Source organism: Phycodurus eques, chromosome 16, assembly GCF_024500275.1.
Source record: "Phycodurus eques isolate BA_2022a chromosome 16, UOR_Pequ_1.1, whole genome shotgun sequence".
Lineage (NCBI taxonomy): Eukaryota > Metazoa > Chordata > Actinopteri > Syngnathiformes > Syngnathidae > Phycodurus > Phycodurus eques.
This window is the reverse complement of record NC_084540.1, coordinates 19978864-19998136: the sequence shown is the minus strand read 5'-3', so window position 1 is coordinate 19998136 and position 19273 is coordinate 19978864. Positions and strand designations below refer to the sequence as shown.

Here is a 19273-nt window from a genome sequence, read left to right as displayed (position 1 = left end):
TTTAACATGTAAATAAGATGTTTCCAGAAGCCAAGAAAGAGGACATACTTTACCTAAACTTGATGCATTCAAGTATTTATGCCGGCATAACTACACGTATCATTATTAAACGTTTGAACTGCCTTAATCCATGTAAAAATGTTTAAACTAGTCATAAATGAAGTGTCAAAATTGTCATATTTATAAGTGTACGTTAAGGTGTCATGGCTCCACCCCTAAAGTGTTTCATTTTCCCGAGTGAACCTGAACGCGCCATAGCACCACCCCTCGAAAGCGAGCTAACGCTAACATCCACAGCGGCATACCAGCACACAAACTACACTCGTGTGGCTTATTTCTCACTTTTAAACCCCACCGAGGACAACTAGAACTGGCAGCCGGGTGGTGAAACTCGTCCGGTTTTGTTTTTTGGATCTTATTTTGTTGACGACTTGACAAGCAGGACTTGCTGTTCGGGGACTAGCTAACGACACTTGGCTAAAAACTCCTGCTCGGGTAAGACTTGACCGGCCTGTCCTGTTAAACCACCATCTGTTCACAGTTATTAAATTGCTGACTTTAGTAAAAGCTTCAGTTGTAATGTATGCTGTTTTTTTTTTTTTTTTTTAAATCGAAGAGTCGGGTTTTTTTTTTTTTTTTTCAAAAGCGCTTTTCGCTACGCTTTGCTATTTAGCGTGTTATCTGAGGCAAGACAGGTGAGAAATAGCATCTTATTGTTCCAATAAAAAGGAAATATAACCCCCACAAAGAAGCCATTATGATAACGCCAGGGTGTCTTTGGCATGTTTATGCACCAAAGTGAACATGTCCCCGGTCACTCTTTTGATTATTATTTTTTTTCCCCTGTAGCTGACGACCACCCACGGCACCACGACTGGACTTCTCTTGTACTTCTCTGATGTGTGGATTTGTGGATCCACACCCTGGCCCTTTAAGACAGCTCTCGAGCTGGTCTGAAGCACTACAGTCCCACTGTGACGTAAACACCCAGCACACCTGCTCATAGGACCAACCCTTCCGGAAAGACTGCTATGCCTCTGGGTCTGGGAAGAAGGAAGAAGGCTTCCCCGCTGGTGGAGAATGAGGAAGCAGAGCCCATCCGCGCCGGTCTCAATGTGGAGGGCTTGGGCGGAGGTGGCATGGCGGGCCTGGGGGAGGGCGCCGCCTCGGTGGGTTTGCCCCCGCCGCCCAGCAGCATGCGGCCGCGTCTCATCTTCCACACGCAGCTGGCGCACGGAAGCCCAACTGGACGCATCGAGGGCTTCAGCAACGTGCGGGAGCTCTACGCCAAGATTGGCGACGCCTTCGGGATCCCGTCAGCTGAGGTGAGTCGCCGTGCGTACGTTGAAAAGACCTGAGCAACATAACTACCTTTACTCTCGCTCCGCTCCACAGGTGATGTTTTGCACATTGAATACTCACAAGGTGGACATGGACAAACTGTTGGGAGGCCAAATTGGCTTAGAGGACTTTATCTTTGCCCACATTAAAGGCCAAAAGAAAGAAATTGAAGTGTTCAAAGGGGAGGACGCGCTTGGCCTGACCATCACCGACAACGGAGCTGGCTATGCATTCATCAAGGTGAGGCATCCCCCAAAATTGGTGCATCTGCTTCCTAACAGAATATCCGGCATTGACATACCTTTGCCTTTTACACCAAAATCAGCAGAGGCACGATATTGCTGTAACTGATTTCACACGCCAACACAGCAGCCCGACGTCTGCTGTGACATAAAATTAGAGCTAGACCGATATGTTTTTTTTTCCAGGGCCAGTACTGATTATTAGTAGTCAAGGAGGCAGATAGTCATTTGGGAAAATATTGGTTTGAAAATTTTTAATCGTCCAAACTCCCAACACTTCGTTTAAATGGCTTTAAAGAGTTTCAGATTTGCAATATGTTAAAGGTCCTGTACGAAGGCTATTTAGACCTCTATAGAGTGACTCTAACAAAAAGGAAGAAACCTTGGAAAAGGGTCACAGATGGAGGAATCCCCCTCCCAGAATGACCTGCCAGCAATGAATGCTTGAGTGGGCAGCCTTAATCACATGATATGATGCTATACAATGTTAGTTTAAACAGCACGACAGTCCATATAATGAACTGAAGCGCTGGGGAAGCATTTTTCCTCGGGTCTTGTCAGAGTCCTGGCATTTGACTTTGTATGTCCACTGTCGGTTTCTATCTTAATGTGTGTGTGTGTGTGTGTCCCCCCATCTTCAGAGAATCCGTGAGGGCAGCACCATCCACCAGATCCAGGTGATCAACGTGGGCGACATGATCGAGTCTATCAACGGCCATCGCCTGATTGGCTGTCGGCACTACGAGGTGGCCAAGATGCTCAAGGAGCTGCCCAAAGGCAAGGACTTCACCATCAAGCTGGTGGAGCCGCTCAAAGCCTTCGGTAGGCTGTGGGAGGAGGCAACGCATCACGGGAAAAACATTTCATCTTTCCATATGTCAATTGTGTGGATGTACCACAAATGACTGTTGTTTGGCTATGTGCAGATATGATCAGCCAGCGGTCTGGAAGCTCCAGGTCATCTTCGGGGGTCCAGCTGGGCACCGGCAGGGGAACCTTGCGTCTGCGCTCCAAGGGTCCTGCTACCGTAGAGGAAGTGGTGAGCTCACATCGTGAACCGCCGTCTTGTATCAGTCGAAATGTTGTCTTGACTGTAAGGTTTTGTGTGTCAAGCCGTCTGCTTTTGAGGAAAAAGCCATCGAGAAGGTCGATGACCTGCTGGAGAGCTACATGGGCATCAGAGACAGCGAGCTGGGTACGTACAGTTCGTGTTGCTTGAATTGGTGTGACCCTCGGTAATTGGAATTTGTTCAAACAGCCAAATCACGTTGAGGCTTTTCAACAGGAAAATAAAACCGGCGCAGTGTTCCCTATATCATGGTTCATTGTTCGCGCCTACAATGTGTTTAAAAAGTTTTTAAATTAGTTTAAATATGTTTAAAACGTGTGGGAGGGATTAAACCAGGGCTGTCCAAACTTTTTTCCCCGTGGCCCGTATACAGAAAAATCCAAGGATTCAGTGGCCACTTTGAAATTCTTCAACTTTAATTTATTAAACACGCTAAAACCAATCTATTAGGCAAGCATATTTTTTATTTGTATTTATATATTTCTTTTTTCTTTATAATAAACTAGTTATTTTGAAAAGCTGCTACATCAAAGCTTTCTGTTTAATGTGATAAGAAAATAATTTCAGATTTTTCTGGATTTTGTGGTGGCCTGCTGCCCCTGTATCCCGCCAAAATGGATCTGCCCCTGGATGTCCCCACATTCACACCCAAAACAAGAGCAATCTGGAGTAAACCTGTGTTCAATGTTATTTTTAGCACAAGCCGCGGGCTGCAAAAGAATGATGTGTTTTTAATTTTTTTTTTATTTAAAAAAAAAAAACGATTGCCGGTGGGTCTAGAACACCTCGCGATGCGATGAACTGAAATTCGCTGTACTGTCACAGGCTAGAAATAGCTCCGGACGCTCCACCGCTGCACTCCACACTATCCACTCTGTTTGCTTACTGACCTCAGGCTCCTCTCAGACAAAATGCAGAGAAAAGTGAACACAGCAGACCCTCGTTCTCCTCCATTGTTGTCATTGTCTTGTTTTTGAATGATGCCTTGTAGGATTACAGAGGGGTGGAAAATTTCCAGTAAATGTCCATGGGAAATTGAGGAATTTGGGAAATAATCCAAATTGGAAGGATGAATGGGAAGTGCATTTCCTCCAATTACATTTAGAGTTCCCTGTTTAGAGCCAGCCTACAATTTCCTAAATTCCAGTTTTAGTCCCATAAATTCCTGGTAATTGCCACGGCAAATTTTCAACTTTGAAAATTCTGGAGACTTTGCCACCCTAATTTCTCATCTTCTCCCTCCAGCGGCCACCATGGTGGAGCTGGGAAAGGACAAAAAGAACCCCGACGAGTTTGCTGAGGCTCTGGACGAGACGCTGGGAGACTTCGCCTTCCCGGACGAGTTCGTCTTCGACGTGTGGGGCGCCATAGGCGACGCTAAGGTCGGACGGGTGTGAGCGGCGCGTGATTTAACTGAACCCGACAGGCGTGCGCTTGTGTGTGTGTGTGTGCGTGTATGTGCGCGTGTGTGTGTGGTCACTACTTGGAAACTGCACAAAAGGGTTTGTTTATATTCACTATACTGTGTACTCCTGCTGTTTATTTTGTCATTGGGAGAGACTTTCCTGACAAATATTCTCACTGAGTGGTGGAAAGCAAGCTATGAAGTGCTTTTTATTATTCTTATTTTATTATTATTTTTTTTTATCTTGTCTTCCTGTGGTTCCCACCTATGAAGGGCGAATTAGGGCCACCCCCCCCCCCCCCAAAAAAATCGGCATTACCAGATTAAAATGGGATAATTTCGAAACCAGTCATATATTTTTTTAGATTAAAATTTATTTACAAAAATTAAGTCACATTCATATGTTTTTGAGTTTTAAGTGGTACTTTCACGAGATTAAAGTTGTACATTTTTGGATTAAAAAAGTAGTACACAGTGGTGCCTTGATCTACAAGTTTAATTTGTTCTTTGACCACATGTAACTCAAACTCCATACTAGCACCCGAAAAACACCTAAAAAAAAAGGTAAATTTTTTTTCTATAGGAATAATAGCACGAAACTATTGTACTGTATAGAAACATACATTCATAAAATAGTTTAATAGAATGTAAAGAATTAGATAGTTTGTGCATCAGGAGAATTCAATGAGCATTGTGCTGCTTAGTGTTTGTGCGTCTTGGTCACAGGGGGGCAGTATAATCCATACAAACTATTCATAGATGTGATGACGAAACACAGAAGACATCCGCCGCAAGTAAGATGCAACAGTTTTTGTTGTTTTTCACAAAGAATAATCATTATATACCTGTGAGTATTTGTAATGCTCTGCATGTTGCTGCCGCCAGTGTTCAAATCAAATGTGTTACTCTGACATTGATGCTAGTTTTATCCGCCCATCTATGGCATTTTGCATTGTGTGTTCGTATTAAGATAGTAGACCTCATGTGGTTTTGTTACATACACAATGTGTAATCCTGTTTTATGTTTAGTTGTACAGTAAACTTTACTTTTTTTTGAAGAACTGTTCACTTTGTGCCAAACTTCTGCTTGTGAAATTCACTGCCGTCATAGCTAGCGCTCGTAACTCAAATTTATGCTGGCTACTTAAAACAGATTAATTGACAAAACAACAGCTCGTATCAGTGAAAAATTTAGGTCGGGTCATTTGCAATTCGAGGTACCGCTGTACTTCTAATTTAAAAGGTTTTCGAGATTAAAGTTGTAATATTACGAGAATAAAGTCGAATTGATACTTCTTTAATCAGAAATGTTTTTTTTTTTTATTCCAAATAATTTCTTCTTGTGGATTTGAAGCTGTGATGACTTTCATTACTCCCCCCCTCAATTCAGTCTAAAAAATATCATTTTTTTTCTTAATGTGCAACTTTATTTTCGTAGTGTCACGATTTTGATCTCGAAAATCTTTTTTTTTCCCAGAACGTACAACTTTTTTCCCGGAAATATGCAACTTTATTCTCATAAGTTTATGACCTAAATCTGGGGGCGTAATTGTGTTTTTTTTTGTTTTCATTGTGGCCCTAATAGTCCTTCGCAGGTATGAAGGAATTTGTGTGTGCGAGCATGGAGACGAGCCTCGTGAACCTGCATGCTGTTGACGTCGTCGCAACAGCAGCACAATTCCTAATGCAGGGGTGAGAGAGCTTTTTCCCTGCCTGGCACGGCCATTTCTGTCCTTCTAGGGCCAAACATGTCTTAAATGTTTTTTTTTTTTGGTAACGGTTTTATTTGTTTTTCGACTTGCATGGCGGGCTGTATATAGGTTGCCCACCCCCTGCACTCAAATGCTAACACAAAAGTCGATGTTACATTGTCGTGGTGACGTGTTCCCTGGTCCAAGACAACAGAGGGCTCCGTTGTATCTGCGGTGTTGCTGTACCGAGCCTCTCTACTCGCTGTCTTACAAGCATGGTTTCTGAGTTTTTTTTTTTCATCAACTCTGCTGTTTGTTTACTGTAATTTAATTCCAAAGGAGAACAAGTGGGCTGTCAGAAGGGTCATGATATTAAGTGTAGCTTGCCTATCAGTTGTTTTGTTTGCACATTCCATGCTGTTGTTAAGGTGACTAGCAGTTTTACTTTGGATAACTGTTATGTATACACTATATATAATAAGAAGAGGCAGTGTTAGGTTAGGTAATTTCTTTTTGTTAGGGACAGAGATGCAGTTTGTAGCTCCTAAGCTGTTTTTTTTTTTTTTTTTTTTTTTTTATTAAATGGCTAGTGTTTTTATAAAAAGTGAGCTGTGATGTCTGTTTGGAAGGAGGTTGTGTGTTTTCTAAACATGACTCGGTGTTGAGGAAGTATTGGAGGTCAAAGATACAAAAAGTGCTTCCCCCCCTCTCAAATATAAGTTAATATAGGAGGAAGTGAATGGTCACGAGAAACTACTCCTGTCACGTGTTTTTTTGTTGTTAGGAGAAAAAAAAACGTTTTTCAGTGTGGGCACTGGGCATCATATATTTCGACATTGAAGTATAATTATGAAATCATTTTGTCATTCACCCTTTGCAGATGATGTAACTGAACACTGACACCAACAAACGTGACTTTGTATGACACTGTTCATGTCCAATTATAATGCAGTTCTAAGCCACATGGTTGTTTTTCCATTCTGTTCCTGAACACTATTTTCTCACCAATCTTTTAACTGAATGCATCTTCAGACATCTTGTCAGTTTATTATTTAAAAAAAAATATCATTAAACACATCTGTGTGTTCATCAGTGTTGCAAATTAGTCAAACCGTTCTTAAGCTCACCACAACACTTAGGTGAAAATCCGCAAGTAATTGACGTCCCTCTGCCCTATAAACGCCACACGATAGTGCCAAAGCACTACATTGGCTCCTCGACTCACTTCACCATCGTTCTTGCCACCATGTCACAAGATGGTAGGAAACCACTACATGAAGCTCTTGAGCTTCAACATACATTTTCTTGGCACCGAGATGCTACAGTTCTTTGATACAGTTCTTTGGCCTGGGCACAAATACAACAAATCGGTGAGCGATTAACGGTGGGTTCCTGTCCCAAAAAAAATCAGCAAATATGTGACTCCATGAATGCCGATGCAACGCAATCTTTGCCACAATAGGTATGTGGCCAGGATGTTGTCTATCACTCAACAACACAGACCTACTTCCTTGGCACAAATAACCTAATATTGTTTCTTGGCAAAATCCTTGACAAACTCCGATATCTCCACAAAGGGGCACACATTCCCCATTCAAACACCAACGATTTACATTTCGTGATGCCAATAGAAAACCAATTCAGAAGTACAATATCGCACATTCCAGAAAGTGCCACTGTTGCCTGTAGTGTAAATACTTCCTAGGTTGTGACAGTTACTTGAATTAAGACTGTGTCCTAATACTGCCACTTAAATGTCACAATTAGTTGTGTGGCTCAGATGCAGTTAAAATACGTTGAGATGTTTCACTGAGACTTTGCTGTCCGTTTCTGAACTTGACTGGCAGGCAGAGTTGGAAAGCAGGCTGCCAGTGTGCATGACCGCGTGTTGGCGTTTCCACAGAAAAAAATGGAGCACAAAGTGGCAGATGAGGGCTTTTCCGAAACCTGTATTTCAAGTCCCTTTCGATCAAAAGCCCCGCCCGCGCACGTAAACCCAGCGTAGTCCACTCGCTGCAGTCTGAGGAGCGCACTTGTAGCTCATTTTCTAGGCCATGGCGTCACGCCCACGCGCTTCCTCCCAGCCCGGGAAGCTTTCCTTCCTCCAGACGTCCAAGGCCAACACCGCCCTGCGACCGAGGGCCGTGTCCTCGCGCTCGGGCTCCGTGCTGGAAGAGGAGCTGTCGTGCCCCGTATGCTGCGAGATCTTCAAGGAGCCCGTGGTGCTGAAGTGCAGCCACAGCTTCTGCCGGGCCTGCCTGCAGCAGTTCTGGAACAAAAAGAAGGCCCGCCGCGAGTGCCCCATCTGCCGCAGGAAGTGCTCCCTGACCGAGCCCACCGTCAGCCTGGCCCTCAAGAACGTGGCCGACACCTTCCTGAGGGAACAGCGGCGCCGGGCGGACGGCGCGGGGGCTCCCGGGGCCGGGGGGGATCGGGCCGAGGCGCAAGAGGAGGAGGTGAGGTGCGCCGCCCACGGGGAAGTCCTCAAGCTCTTCTGCCTGGATGACTTGGAGGCACTCTGCTGCGTGTGCCACACCTCCAAGAAGCACCAGGGACACTGTGTGTGTCCTCTGGAAGAAGGGGCGCACGATCTCAAGGTAGGGTGGCAGTTTTCTCTACAAAATGCTTTTTATTTTTAGCACAGAGTAATGATACAATTGCAAAATGAAGAGTTTCAATCATCCTTATTTTGTATTCCTCCTGACAATATGGAAAATTATTTTATTGAACCTTGGGGCAGTTATGGTTGAGCCCTTTGAAATCCGCCTAATAAGAAATTGAGCCCTTTAATAATCTGCCTAGCAACAAAAGGCAATCGGTGCAATTATTTTTGTCTTCATTGCTACAGCTCCCAGCAATTAAGTTTTTCTGAATGATGATAATGTGTTTTTTTTTTTTTAATTCCATTTGTCCGTTTTATATGTAATTAAGAATTCTTATAGTGTAATAATACTAGTTGACGTATTAGTAGTGTAAATTTGGGGCGGTTGTGATTGAGCCCTTTGAACTCTGCCTAGCGACAAAAACAATCAGCAATTTTCTGGTTAGATAAAATCTGTTGTATAAATATAATCAATGCTTTTATAGGTGTTTTTGTGTGCTTTAATTGCATGATTTATGTCTGAATTGCCATCATTGTAGTAATTTTTTTTTTTATGATTCTGTGTAAAATATACCAATTGTATCCCAATACCAATTTTCTTGAGCCCTTTTAATTCTGCCTAGCAACAATAGAAACTGTTTTATCTGTATTGCTGTGCCTGCCAGCTAGCTTTATTATAATAATGAATTTATAGGCACTTAATATTTAATACAGAGTAATGCTTCATATGCCAAATTTGTGTGTTTTAATTGTGTCATAATAGTGTTTGAGTTGTTTCCCCTTCCTGCTAAACGGGTGTAACTGTCTGTTTCCAAATATTTTTTTGGGGCTTTGGGCCAGTTATGATTGAGCACTGTGGACTCTGCCCAGCAACAATAACACAATCAGAATGTTGTATATATATTTTTTGTCTGCCTACATTGTCGGGCCTGCTGCTACGATAAAATCAGTTTTTATGAATAATAATAAATTTGTTTTTTGTCTTTTATATTTAATACAGAGCAGTAAGCGGTAAGGATTGTACCATCATGTTTGTATTCTTTGACATGTCATGTTGCCCTCAGGAGGAGCTGAAGAAGGAGCTGATTCCCCTGAAGAAGAACCTGCGGCGCCTGTATGAGGCCAAGCAGGAGTGTGATGACACAACTGTGCACATCAAGGTATCAACAAACATGCAAGCGAGGGAGGGAGCGGGCCCCGCCCGCATGACCGCTGGTAAAATAAGCCAAGGGTTGTGTTTTTTTTACACATGGAAAATTTTGAGAACATGATGACAGATGCGTCCCAGGTAAATAATTGACAATAGTTTGGACGCAATTTCTCATTTAATAGAATGAGAAAGTGTCCAAACTTATGCTATGGTATTAAACAATGTACAAACAATGTAAGAATAAGCGCGATAGATGTCAATAGCCTGGGCAGCTGGCCTCCTTTACCCCAGAGTGACGCCCTGAGCTGTCGCAGACGTTTGTCCATGCCGATTTCCGCCACTGGTTCTATCTACAGCTTTGCTGCTTTATTCCCCACGGTGAGTTAGTGTTGTGATTGGCTGGCAACCAGTTCAGGGTGTACCCCGCCTCCTGCCCGATGATAGCTGGGATAGGCTCCAGCCCTCCCGCGACCCTTGTGAGGATAAGCGGCTCAGACGATGGATGGATGGAGTTAGTGTTGTGAGGCGCTCACAGGTGCGAGGATGCGCTTAGTTGTCTGTGTGTGTGTGTGTGTGTGTGTGTGTCAGAACCAGACTCAGGCCACGGAGCAGCAGCTCAAAGAGGAGTTTGAGCAGCTGCGTGCCTTCCTGCAAAAGGAGGAAGCGGTGCGGTTGGCCGCCGTGCAGCAGGAGGCGGAGGAGAAGCACGAGCTGGTGAGGAAGAAGGCCGAGAGCATCACCAGGGACATCCTGACTTTCTCGCACGCGGTCATCGCCGTCGAGAACGAGATCGCCGCCAGGGATGCGCTCTTTCTGCAGGTGATTTTGCATTTTTAGTCCCTCATCTTCAAGCTTGTTGGACATGCTCAAAATAAAATAAAACAATTCTGCCTTTGAAGCAGGGTTGGGCAAACTTTGTGCTCAATGTTCACATTGGATTTTTAAAATGGACAGCTTGGCTAAGTCATTTGTAAATGAAGTTGAAAGAAAAACAAAAAGTAAAATAATGATAATTACACTGTGCAAAAATCATTTTATAATTATTAGTCATGCAGATGTTACATTTTTTTCATTTATAATTAATGTTGAGATTATTTTAAAAGTATTATAAATGTAAATAGTTTAACCCAAAATGATATTTTTATTTCAAATTATTTCGAAAATAAATGAATAATTCATGGTCAATTTTTTGTTTTATTTACAATTGCTTTCATTTTAATTTACAATGTCAATTAACCAATTATTTAATAAGAAATTAATGAAAAGTACAAAACATTGAATAAAGGGTGATGTTTTAAGTATCAATTTAACTATTTCATGTAAAGCAGTTTATTTCAATAATATACAGATAACAACTCATGCTCATTTTTATAATTAAACTACAATTTACCAACCAAAACTACTGAATAAAATAGAAACAAATATTTTACTATTTTTATTTACAAATTATTAATTACCTCTTTAATGAGCTGAATGAATTAAAATATAATGATAATAAAGGGCAATGATTTAAGTATCAATTTAGCTGTCTTAAAAGTGTACAAATATGTTAACCACTGCAAAATAAAGCTAAAGTAAACTACTCTTTGAGTAGACATGTAAATGGGAACAGGAGATAATGTGATGTTTTATTAATAATGCTGGATTTTTGAAGCGTTGTATGGTCAGATTAATTTGTGTATGCTCATCTGGAAACATGATTGGACACACTGTTAATAAAAACTTTTTGTTGTAGAATTATCCCAACACAAAGAAAAGGTAAGAGTCTTTATCTTCATGACCACATTATACGTAACACTTATAACGTAACTCACTGTTGCCTCTTTTAACACTGAATTATTATTTTTTTGGGGGCGGGGGTCAAAGGGCAGAGATCCCGCAGAAGGATCCGGAAAAAGTGTCCAGAGCGCTTTTAAATGTGGCCAAGCACGTCAGCTCCCTCAAGTACCACGTTTGGGAAAAGATGGTGGATGTGGTTCAGTACAGTAAGCAAGCATTTCAATACTTGTTTTATGTACTGTATAGCTAGCCTGTTACCTTGTTTTAGCCAGTCATGTTACCATGACAACTGGGGGACTGCAACTTGCAGAGTGTAGGATAAAAAGCAAGTGCCCGTAAAGACATTTAAAGCATTTTCACTCGTGGAGGCGACACTTTGTTCGCGACACTGTGTGTATCCGACGCATATATGTAAATACAAATGAGGTTGGAGCTCTGCTTGCCTTTCACATGCGATAGAAAGGGGCGTCGAGCATGGGGAAGGTGGGTGCCTCCTGCTTGACAGTCTACTTCTGCAGCCCGACCCCCCGGCAGTGGCTTGAAAGTGGCTCTGGATCTTCAGCCAGCCTCGTGGATCAAGGCCATGTTTAGGAGAAACTGCGGGAGCAGTTATTATGTAAATTAGCCCCAATGTTCTATAACAGTGGGTCTAATTGACAGAACAACTTGCTCACAGACATATTTTCAGAAATGGAAAGATAAGCTTATGCTAATGTATCGCTACTCAGGATCAATATTGGTGTGTACTCAAGAGTGAATACTCCTAGTGATAGTGGTCTAAAAAAAAGGTGGTATTGAACTTCCCTAATGTTATAGCATCTGAAATCAAATCTTGTATTTTAGCACCCATCACCTTGGACCCCAACACTGCGTACTCCTGGTTGTCCATCTCCAAGGACCTCACCTGCGTGGCCAACAGTGGCTCCCTCCAGCAGCTCCCGGACAACCCGGAGCGTTTCGGCCACTTCGTCTTCGCCCTGGGCTCCGAAGGCTTCACGTCGGGCCGCCACGCTTGGGAGGTGGAGGTGGGCGACAAGGAGGACTGGATGCTCGGGGTGGTCAGGGAGTCCATCGACAGGAAAGGCCGCATCTCCGGCTGCCCCGAGGGCGGCTTTTGGATGATCTCGCACTACGACGGCGAGTACTCGGCCATGACGAGGCCTAGCACCGCCTTGCGTGTGGAGGGCGAGCTCAGCAGAGTCAGGGTGCAGCTGGACTACGACGCTGGCCAGGTAATCTTCTCCAATCCGGTTAAGCATGACGCCCATCTACACCTTCACCGACTTCTTTGTTGACAAGATGTATCCCTTCTTCTGCCCCGGAGCCAACATCAACGGGAATAACCCCAGTCCCCTCAAGATCTGCCCTGCTACGGTGGCAGTGTGGAACAGCGCCACGTGGTGATGGAACTAAGAAAATCACAATTTTTTACACAAAGTACCACCTCAAAACATACTTAGCTCTCCAAGGACCACCATAATGATCATCACTAAACTACATTAGCGTAGTAGGCCCAAGTGTTAATCTTATCAAAAATAAGGCAAAAGTTTTATTTCTAAAAATTAATAATGTAAGATACTGTAACATTATGCATGACATTAACACTTTGCTTAAATATGGGAATATAAAAAACTGCATCATGAATTATAATGGATTGTATGTTAAAGTAAAAAAAAAAAAGAATTTACCTCAATGAATATTTGTAAAACGAAAACCTGTTGTAAATGGTTAAATGAAAATGTATTTAAAATTAAATACAACTGAATGTTCCTAATAAGTGTACTGTAGTGGATTTAAAAAAAAGCCACTAATAACTACAATTTAATTCAGTAATTCTTTCACATACCACCAGGGGGAGCCCACATACAACTACTGGTGTGTAAACCACACTTGGAGAATCACTGATTTAAACAGTTCACAACACAAGTCAAGCAAGCAGAAGACCTTTTCATTAGATTATTTAGTTTTTTTTAATGCACTTGGGTTCATTTTGGTGTGACGCTACCAAGGAAGATAATCCAGAAAGACGCCGTTGTGCATTTCCACCATGGTGGCCATCACTTTGAGCATCCCCTGTACGCTCACCTTGACGTCAATCTCCGCCTGCATGTTAAATGAAGAGAAAAAAACTATTGAAGGATTGAACACTATGCGATTGTGGTTGAAAGCGCCTTCAAGCTGCTGTTTCATGTGAGAGGAGACTTTCAAATATAAAACAGACAACAAAAATAAAGTTGTGTATTTGGGAGAAAATAAGGTTTATATTTCAACTTGATTAAATCTTTATAGAAAAAAGTACAATATTATCCCAAAAATATTTTAGGGAATAGAATTGTACATGTTTCTCAAAATTACTTTTTAGAGAACAGGTTGTGCATATATACACCCACGTATATTTTCTTGAAACAAGTTTGCTTTTGTTTCATTACCAAAAAAATTACAATATTAGAGTCTTTGAGAAAAGTTTCATATTTTTTACAAAATGTAAATTGTATAATATGGAATAGTTTATTATGTTACAAAAAATAATTCCGTATGTTTTCAAGAAAAAGTGGAATCTAATGGCTTGGCTCTTTTGTTAGATTGATGACTGTGATTTAGTTTGCATTGTATTTGAATGAACTGCTAACAATGTGATGTAAAGGGTTGGGCGGTGTGTGTACATGTGGCAAAATGGCTTTAATTCATATCACAAGGCATCTTTTATCATCCATTGTTGTGTGTGCATGTGTTTGTGAAATAAGTAGGTGTGGTTGGTCAACTCGCATACTGCCCGCCAATATCTGTACACACTCATCCAAGGTGCATCGTGGAAAACAGGATTAAGTTGTCTGGGGCTTTATGCCCCTGGTAAGGTCACCCATGGCAAACAGGTTCTAGGTGAGGGACCTGACAAAGCACGACTCAAAAGACCTCTATGATGTACTATATACCAATAATGGGAGACATTGATGCCGGCCACAAGCGGTCAAAATGAAGTTTCCTCCGCAGGGTGTCCGGGCTCTCCATTAGAGAGAGGGTGAGAAGTTCGGTCATCCGCGAGGGGCTCAGAGTAGAGCTCATCTAGCTCCTCTGCATTGAGAGGATATCATAGAAAGTGTCAATATTACTCGAGTCATGCTTCCAGGTCTTTGTACCTAATTGTTAAAAAAAAAACAAAAAAAACTCCTATTACAATTCCATACAGTGTAATACAGGCTGTTTGGACAGATGGGCAATTGACAGAAATGTGAAGATACGGCATTGAGTTCACAGGCAGAGCGCATTAACCTTTCCATCACAAATGTTGGAAATCTTAATGAAGATGTTCTCTATTAATATAGTGTTCAAATTGTATAACACGTCATTTATTTAAAATAAGCCTTTTTGCCCATCACTACCCATTATCGAAAGTAGTAATTTGCCTGTACTTGTCACTTTCCGATATGGGTGGCGCTAGCGAGCTTACCTTAACACTGCAGCACGATGTGGCAAGCACGAGGAAGAGTGAACGCGTTCTAAAGCCCAAATAAAAAGTAGTCTTGTGCTTAAAAGCAGGTTTCATAAAACTTTTGGAAATATATGTTTTCAATTAATGTAATAGTTTAATGTAGGACAACACGATAAAACCACACGTTCTACACCGGTGCCAAATGACAGCAAAAAGCTAGCTTGCTAATTTAGCAACAATAACGAGAGAAGCTGCCTGATAGAAAATGCGCCAGAAAATGCGCCCAGGCTTAGAAAAATGTGGGTAAGTACATGACTTTATTACTTAAATATTAAAGTTTACGATTTTCTCGCGACATGTCCGCCTTTGGGGTACAACAAATGCGTGACGTCAGATGCCAGTGAACATAACGCCAAGCAAATATGGGGTAATAGTCCCCCCCCCCCCCCCCAGTCTTTAATAAGGCCAGACCTTGACTACTTTATTTAAATTTATTATATAATTTATCAGTTTAAGGATTTTAAAAATGTTTTATTTCCCCCCCAAATTCCTTGACATTGCGAGCTTGGAAGAAAAATTAAGGGGCCTGAAAGGGTAAAAAAGATGTTCACTTATACAGTAACGTAAATTTCTCAGCAATGAGATTAAAGTTTCATCTGTTAAATTACCCGTCAAGGATTTAAATTTGGGGTGTGATTGGTCAAAAGCAATGATTAAAGCTCAGACAGACGACCTGACGGAGATGGAATCCACAGAAACAAAATAAAGACAAGTTGACTGACTTTAGTATGTACATGTTCTTTTTTTAGAATGGCACCGAAACTACAGCAACCACATAGCCGCAGCATTCATTTTGAGTTGGGAAATGACACATTCAGCGTTTCGGATGCATCTTATAAAGCCAACAGAACCTTCATGGACAAACGGCATCAACAGCTGAGTGAAACCAAATGTGAGCGTTTCAAGGTCCCACATTTGCTTCACGATTGAGAAAAAAAACATGAAAAAGGGGGTAAACTCACAAGGTGCGTACACTGCTAATAAAACCGGACAACACTTAATGTGACAAAAACACCGACAAAAAGACGTCCCTTCACTTCCATTTGGCAGCTGGTTCTGGGGTAAATTGGCAGTGTCTTGCTTTTCACTCCTACAGGCACATGCTGCACAGACCTTTTCACCATGATGCCACTCGTGCTTCTGGGTGGCAAAAACTGACGCGAGTCATTCAATCACTTTCTGCCACCCGAAAGTACCGTGGTGACAAGGGTTTACAAACATGATGAAAACGTCTATACTCGAAGGACTTAAGTATTGAGACACATCTTAGTTCCCTATTAATGTCAAGTCATCCTTGCATCCATTTTCTATCATGCTTGTCCTGATTAGGCGCACATGTGAGCTGGAACGTGTCTTAGCTGACTGGGCGCAGTAAACCCTGGAATAGTCGTCATCAATCAATCATAATTCTCAGGCAGTGCGTGATCCAGCAAGACCCACAAAGCCATGCTTGGCTGTGATCCTACAACGGCTATGGTGTCCCAATACTTTTGTCAACGAAGTGGTGTATGCTGCAGTTCAAAACATACACATACATAAATATAAATACATAGTTTTCTTTTCTTGTTAAATGCACTTCTGTGTCCCGAACACTCTGCTTTAAAAATGAAGAAGGTGCTCGACTGAAACGTCCCCAGCGTTCAAAGACGAGGTCCACGCACATCCACCATGGCTGAACTCCGGAAGAGTTGACGGCCATCTGGCTGCAAGGCTCAGGCTTCCTTCTCCGCTTCTCTCAAGAGTTTTTCAGTGTTTCACTGGTTTATTTATTTATTTTTTTTATTTATTTTAAATTTTTTTAAGTCCCTTCATGTCTCACAGATGGGTGCTGTCCTGGGTATCGAACCTGTGGCTCTCTGCGAGTCCGGCGCTGCACTTCCTGCCGCTCCCTTGATTGGGTACCAGTGAGAGGGGATCTGGTCTGATGAGGTACCTATGGATGGGAAACAGACATGGCATCATTCAGACAAACAGGATATTGCCTGACTGATGCCATGTAGCCACAACTGTTTATTAACACTCGAGACAGTAGAGGCAGCTGTTGCCTTGGTTAATGAAAACAATTTTGCCCTAAAGTGACACACTGAAAAAATTCCTTTTTGTTTGTTTGTTTGTTTGTATAGAAATAGTTCAATCTCTTTAGTGCCTGCCCACCAATCCAGTTTGAAATTGAAACAACCAAGTAAACCTTTTGTTATCTGCCCATTTCTACAAATGTATCTGCACTTCTATTAATTGCAAAATAACTGGCACCACACTGGCCATGATATTATAAGATAGGCTTGGTGAAGATCCAGAGCCACTTTCAGGAATATAGCTGCTGGACTACACTGTCTAAAACATTATCATGCAGCGGCACTTGCATGCAGAAACATCCATTTCCCCACTGGTTGCTCGGTGACGGTGTCGACGCGGTGGCGTAGGGGGATATTTGTGTTTGGTGATGTATCCATGTGCCACATACACACACTGTAGTGTAGCTACCAAGAGTTAAAAAAACAAAACATTTATTGCCTTAATGCACATTGCCTTGCAATTCTAAAAACAAAAAGCCTCAAACGTTTAATCGAGAAATACTCATAAAACAACAATAAACATATTTTTGATAGTAACCAGTCCACTAGACTCCAACTCATTGGGGACTCTAATGAGGACAAGTGCTATAGAAAATGGATGGATGATGGGGAAACTTAAAAAAAAAAAAAAAAAAAAAAAAAAAAAAATTTAGTATGGCCCTCAGAGGACTTTATAAAAACTTAAATTGTTGGGAAAAAGGTTCTCCACCTTTTTTTTTTTTTTTTAGCAGGAAATTTAAAAAAAAACGCTCTACTTGGTGGGTTACTCCCAATGCCATGTACCCAATGCAGATTCACCACTGTCTCTTCTGTCATTCGTTTACTCACACAACATCGTGCAGCTCCAGTCTGGTGTCTGGAGAGAGGTTGATGAGGATGTAACACAGTCTGTTGCCTTGGTCTGTCATGCCATCTGAAATGGGAAGAAAGAGCCAGGTGGAGTGGGATATGAAGTGGACACCGGCAGTGGGAAATCCACTTGCACACCGACTAAAGGCTGAGTAACAGGAGGACAAATGGAGATAGAAAGAATTTACAAGCACTGATTCCTAAAGTGCAGCAGACTTACTGAAGCCAGTCGGAGAGAGACCCAAATGCTTCATCCTGGTCTTCACAAGCGCATTGAGTTCCTGCCTTTCCGAGCGTTTGAACAGGGTCAGTCTCTGCTGGCTGATCCTCTCGGCCGCGCTGCCGGCGCCACCCTTGGCCCCGCCTGAGCTCCGGCCCCCCTTTCTGCTCAGCCGCCGCGCCCACTGCATGCTCTTCCTGCGGAGCAGCGGGTGGTCCGAGGAGTGAGACGAGGCCGAGACGGGCTCTGAGGAGGTAGAGTTGCGGTGAGCGCCGCTTCGGGACAGCAGGGGCTCCCTGGGTTCTCTGGTGTCCTCGTAGTCTTCCACTGTGATGGATACCTGCGACTGATACGGAACCACAGACTAATTTTCACTCTTAGAATATTCGGTACACCTTTTGTTTTCCTCCCGTTTCATTCCTGATGCAACTGGTGATGGCCTGCGCTTTTCATGGTGTTTTTCCAGCGAGGCTCCTGTGGCTTCCTCCCACATTCCCAAAACAGGCATGTCATGTTCATTGAAGACTTCATGACTATAAAAATAGTCCATACTTGTCAATTTGAATGTGAACGGTTGCTTGTTAAAGTCAGCTGGGATAAGCGCTAGCTCACCTGCATCCCTAATGAGGAGAAATGTTATAGAAAATGATTGGCTGGATGTAAGACTGCAAACAAGTAGTATAGGTATATAATTCCCTGTCACACAAAAACCAGGAGAATTTTGCTATTCTTTAGCTTTGCTGTGATTCTTCCACAGAGCCAGTAAGTAGAACTGGAACTTGTTGCGATGCAACAAGTTTCAGAACAAAATGGCTAATTTGACAATGATAATAAATGAACACAGTGTTCCCCTGAAAATGTGAGAGTGAGTAAAAAAATTTGACAACTTACAACCCACAGCAATTAAAGGGGATATATTATGGGGAAATGACTTTTATTACTTGTCTAGAAATAGTTGGGTCTCTGGAGTATCTTCCCATCAATTAAGTGTGAAATAAAACAACCAAGTAACTATTTTATTACCTGCCTGTTTCTAAAAATGTGTCCGTGAGCAACCCGTTCTGTAATTTTGTCTCACAGTTATCGTCACGTTGGGACGAAAATTATGCATGAAACATAAACCTCACAGAAGCAGTTGAGTTTCTTCGATGTAAAACAACCACAATAACAAAGATGCTACATTGTTCACAACTGCACCACAATATAGCAGCTGACCTCTGACACAGGAAGCTTGTGGGCTTCTGTTCTGTAGATGCCAATTGGAATATCTCCTGTGGAGGAGCACAGCTTCTGGTAGAGCCTGCCGAACGTCCGTATCCACAAGTCGTCTTCTGTGATTTTCATCTAAAAGACAAAACGC

At 42.3% G+C, this 19273-nt stretch overlaps 3 protein-coding genes across 3 annotated transcripts in view; 2 read left to right on the top strand and 1 right to left on the bottom strand.

Moving 5' to 3' along the window:
• The first annotated feature begins 14 nt into the window (after nt 1–14).
• gipc1 (GIPC PDZ domain containing family, member 1) lies at nt 15–6818 on the top strand. Its single transcript, XM_061699823.1, has 7 exons — nt 15–495; nt 850–1325; nt 1396–1581; nt 2225–2405; nt 2510–2622; nt 2697–2778; nt 3898–6818. The coding sequence occupies exons 2-7, from the start codon at nt 1032–1034 to the stop codon at nt 4047–4049; spliced, it is 1008 nt and encodes a 335-aa protein (XP_061555807.1). The 5' UTR covers nt 15–495; nt 850–1031; the 3' UTR covers nt 4050–6818.
• A 953-nt stretch (nt 6819–7771) lies between these two features.
• trim35-12 (tripartite motif containing 35-12) lies at nt 7772–13966 on the top strand. The gene is given in 7 exon segments (XM_061699822.1): nt 7772–8345; nt 9415–9510; nt 10089–10319; nt 11236–11258; nt 11367–11485; nt 12123–12529; nt 12531–13966. Coding segments are annotated over 7 exon segments (1572 nt in total). The 5' UTR covers nt 7772–7802; the 3' UTR covers nt 12684–13966.
• Nucleotides 13967–15499: 1533 nt separating this feature from the next.
• kcnt2b (potassium sodium-activated channel subfamily T member 2b) overlaps nt 15500–19273 on the bottom strand; it is a 40454-nt gene continuing 36680 nt past the window's right edge. The window contains exons 27-30 of the mRNA XM_061699824.1: nt 19129–19257; nt 17914–18259; nt 17673–17757; nt 15500–16702 (exon numbers count right to left, since the gene is read on the bottom strand). Of these exons, the coding sequence (XP_061555808.1) occupies nt 16585–16702; nt 17673–17757; nt 17914–18259; nt 19129–19257 (678 nt within the window). The 3' untranslated portion in view covers nt 15500–16584. The remainder of the gene's footprint in view (nt 16703–17672; nt 17758–17913; nt 18260–19128; nt 19258–19273) is intronic.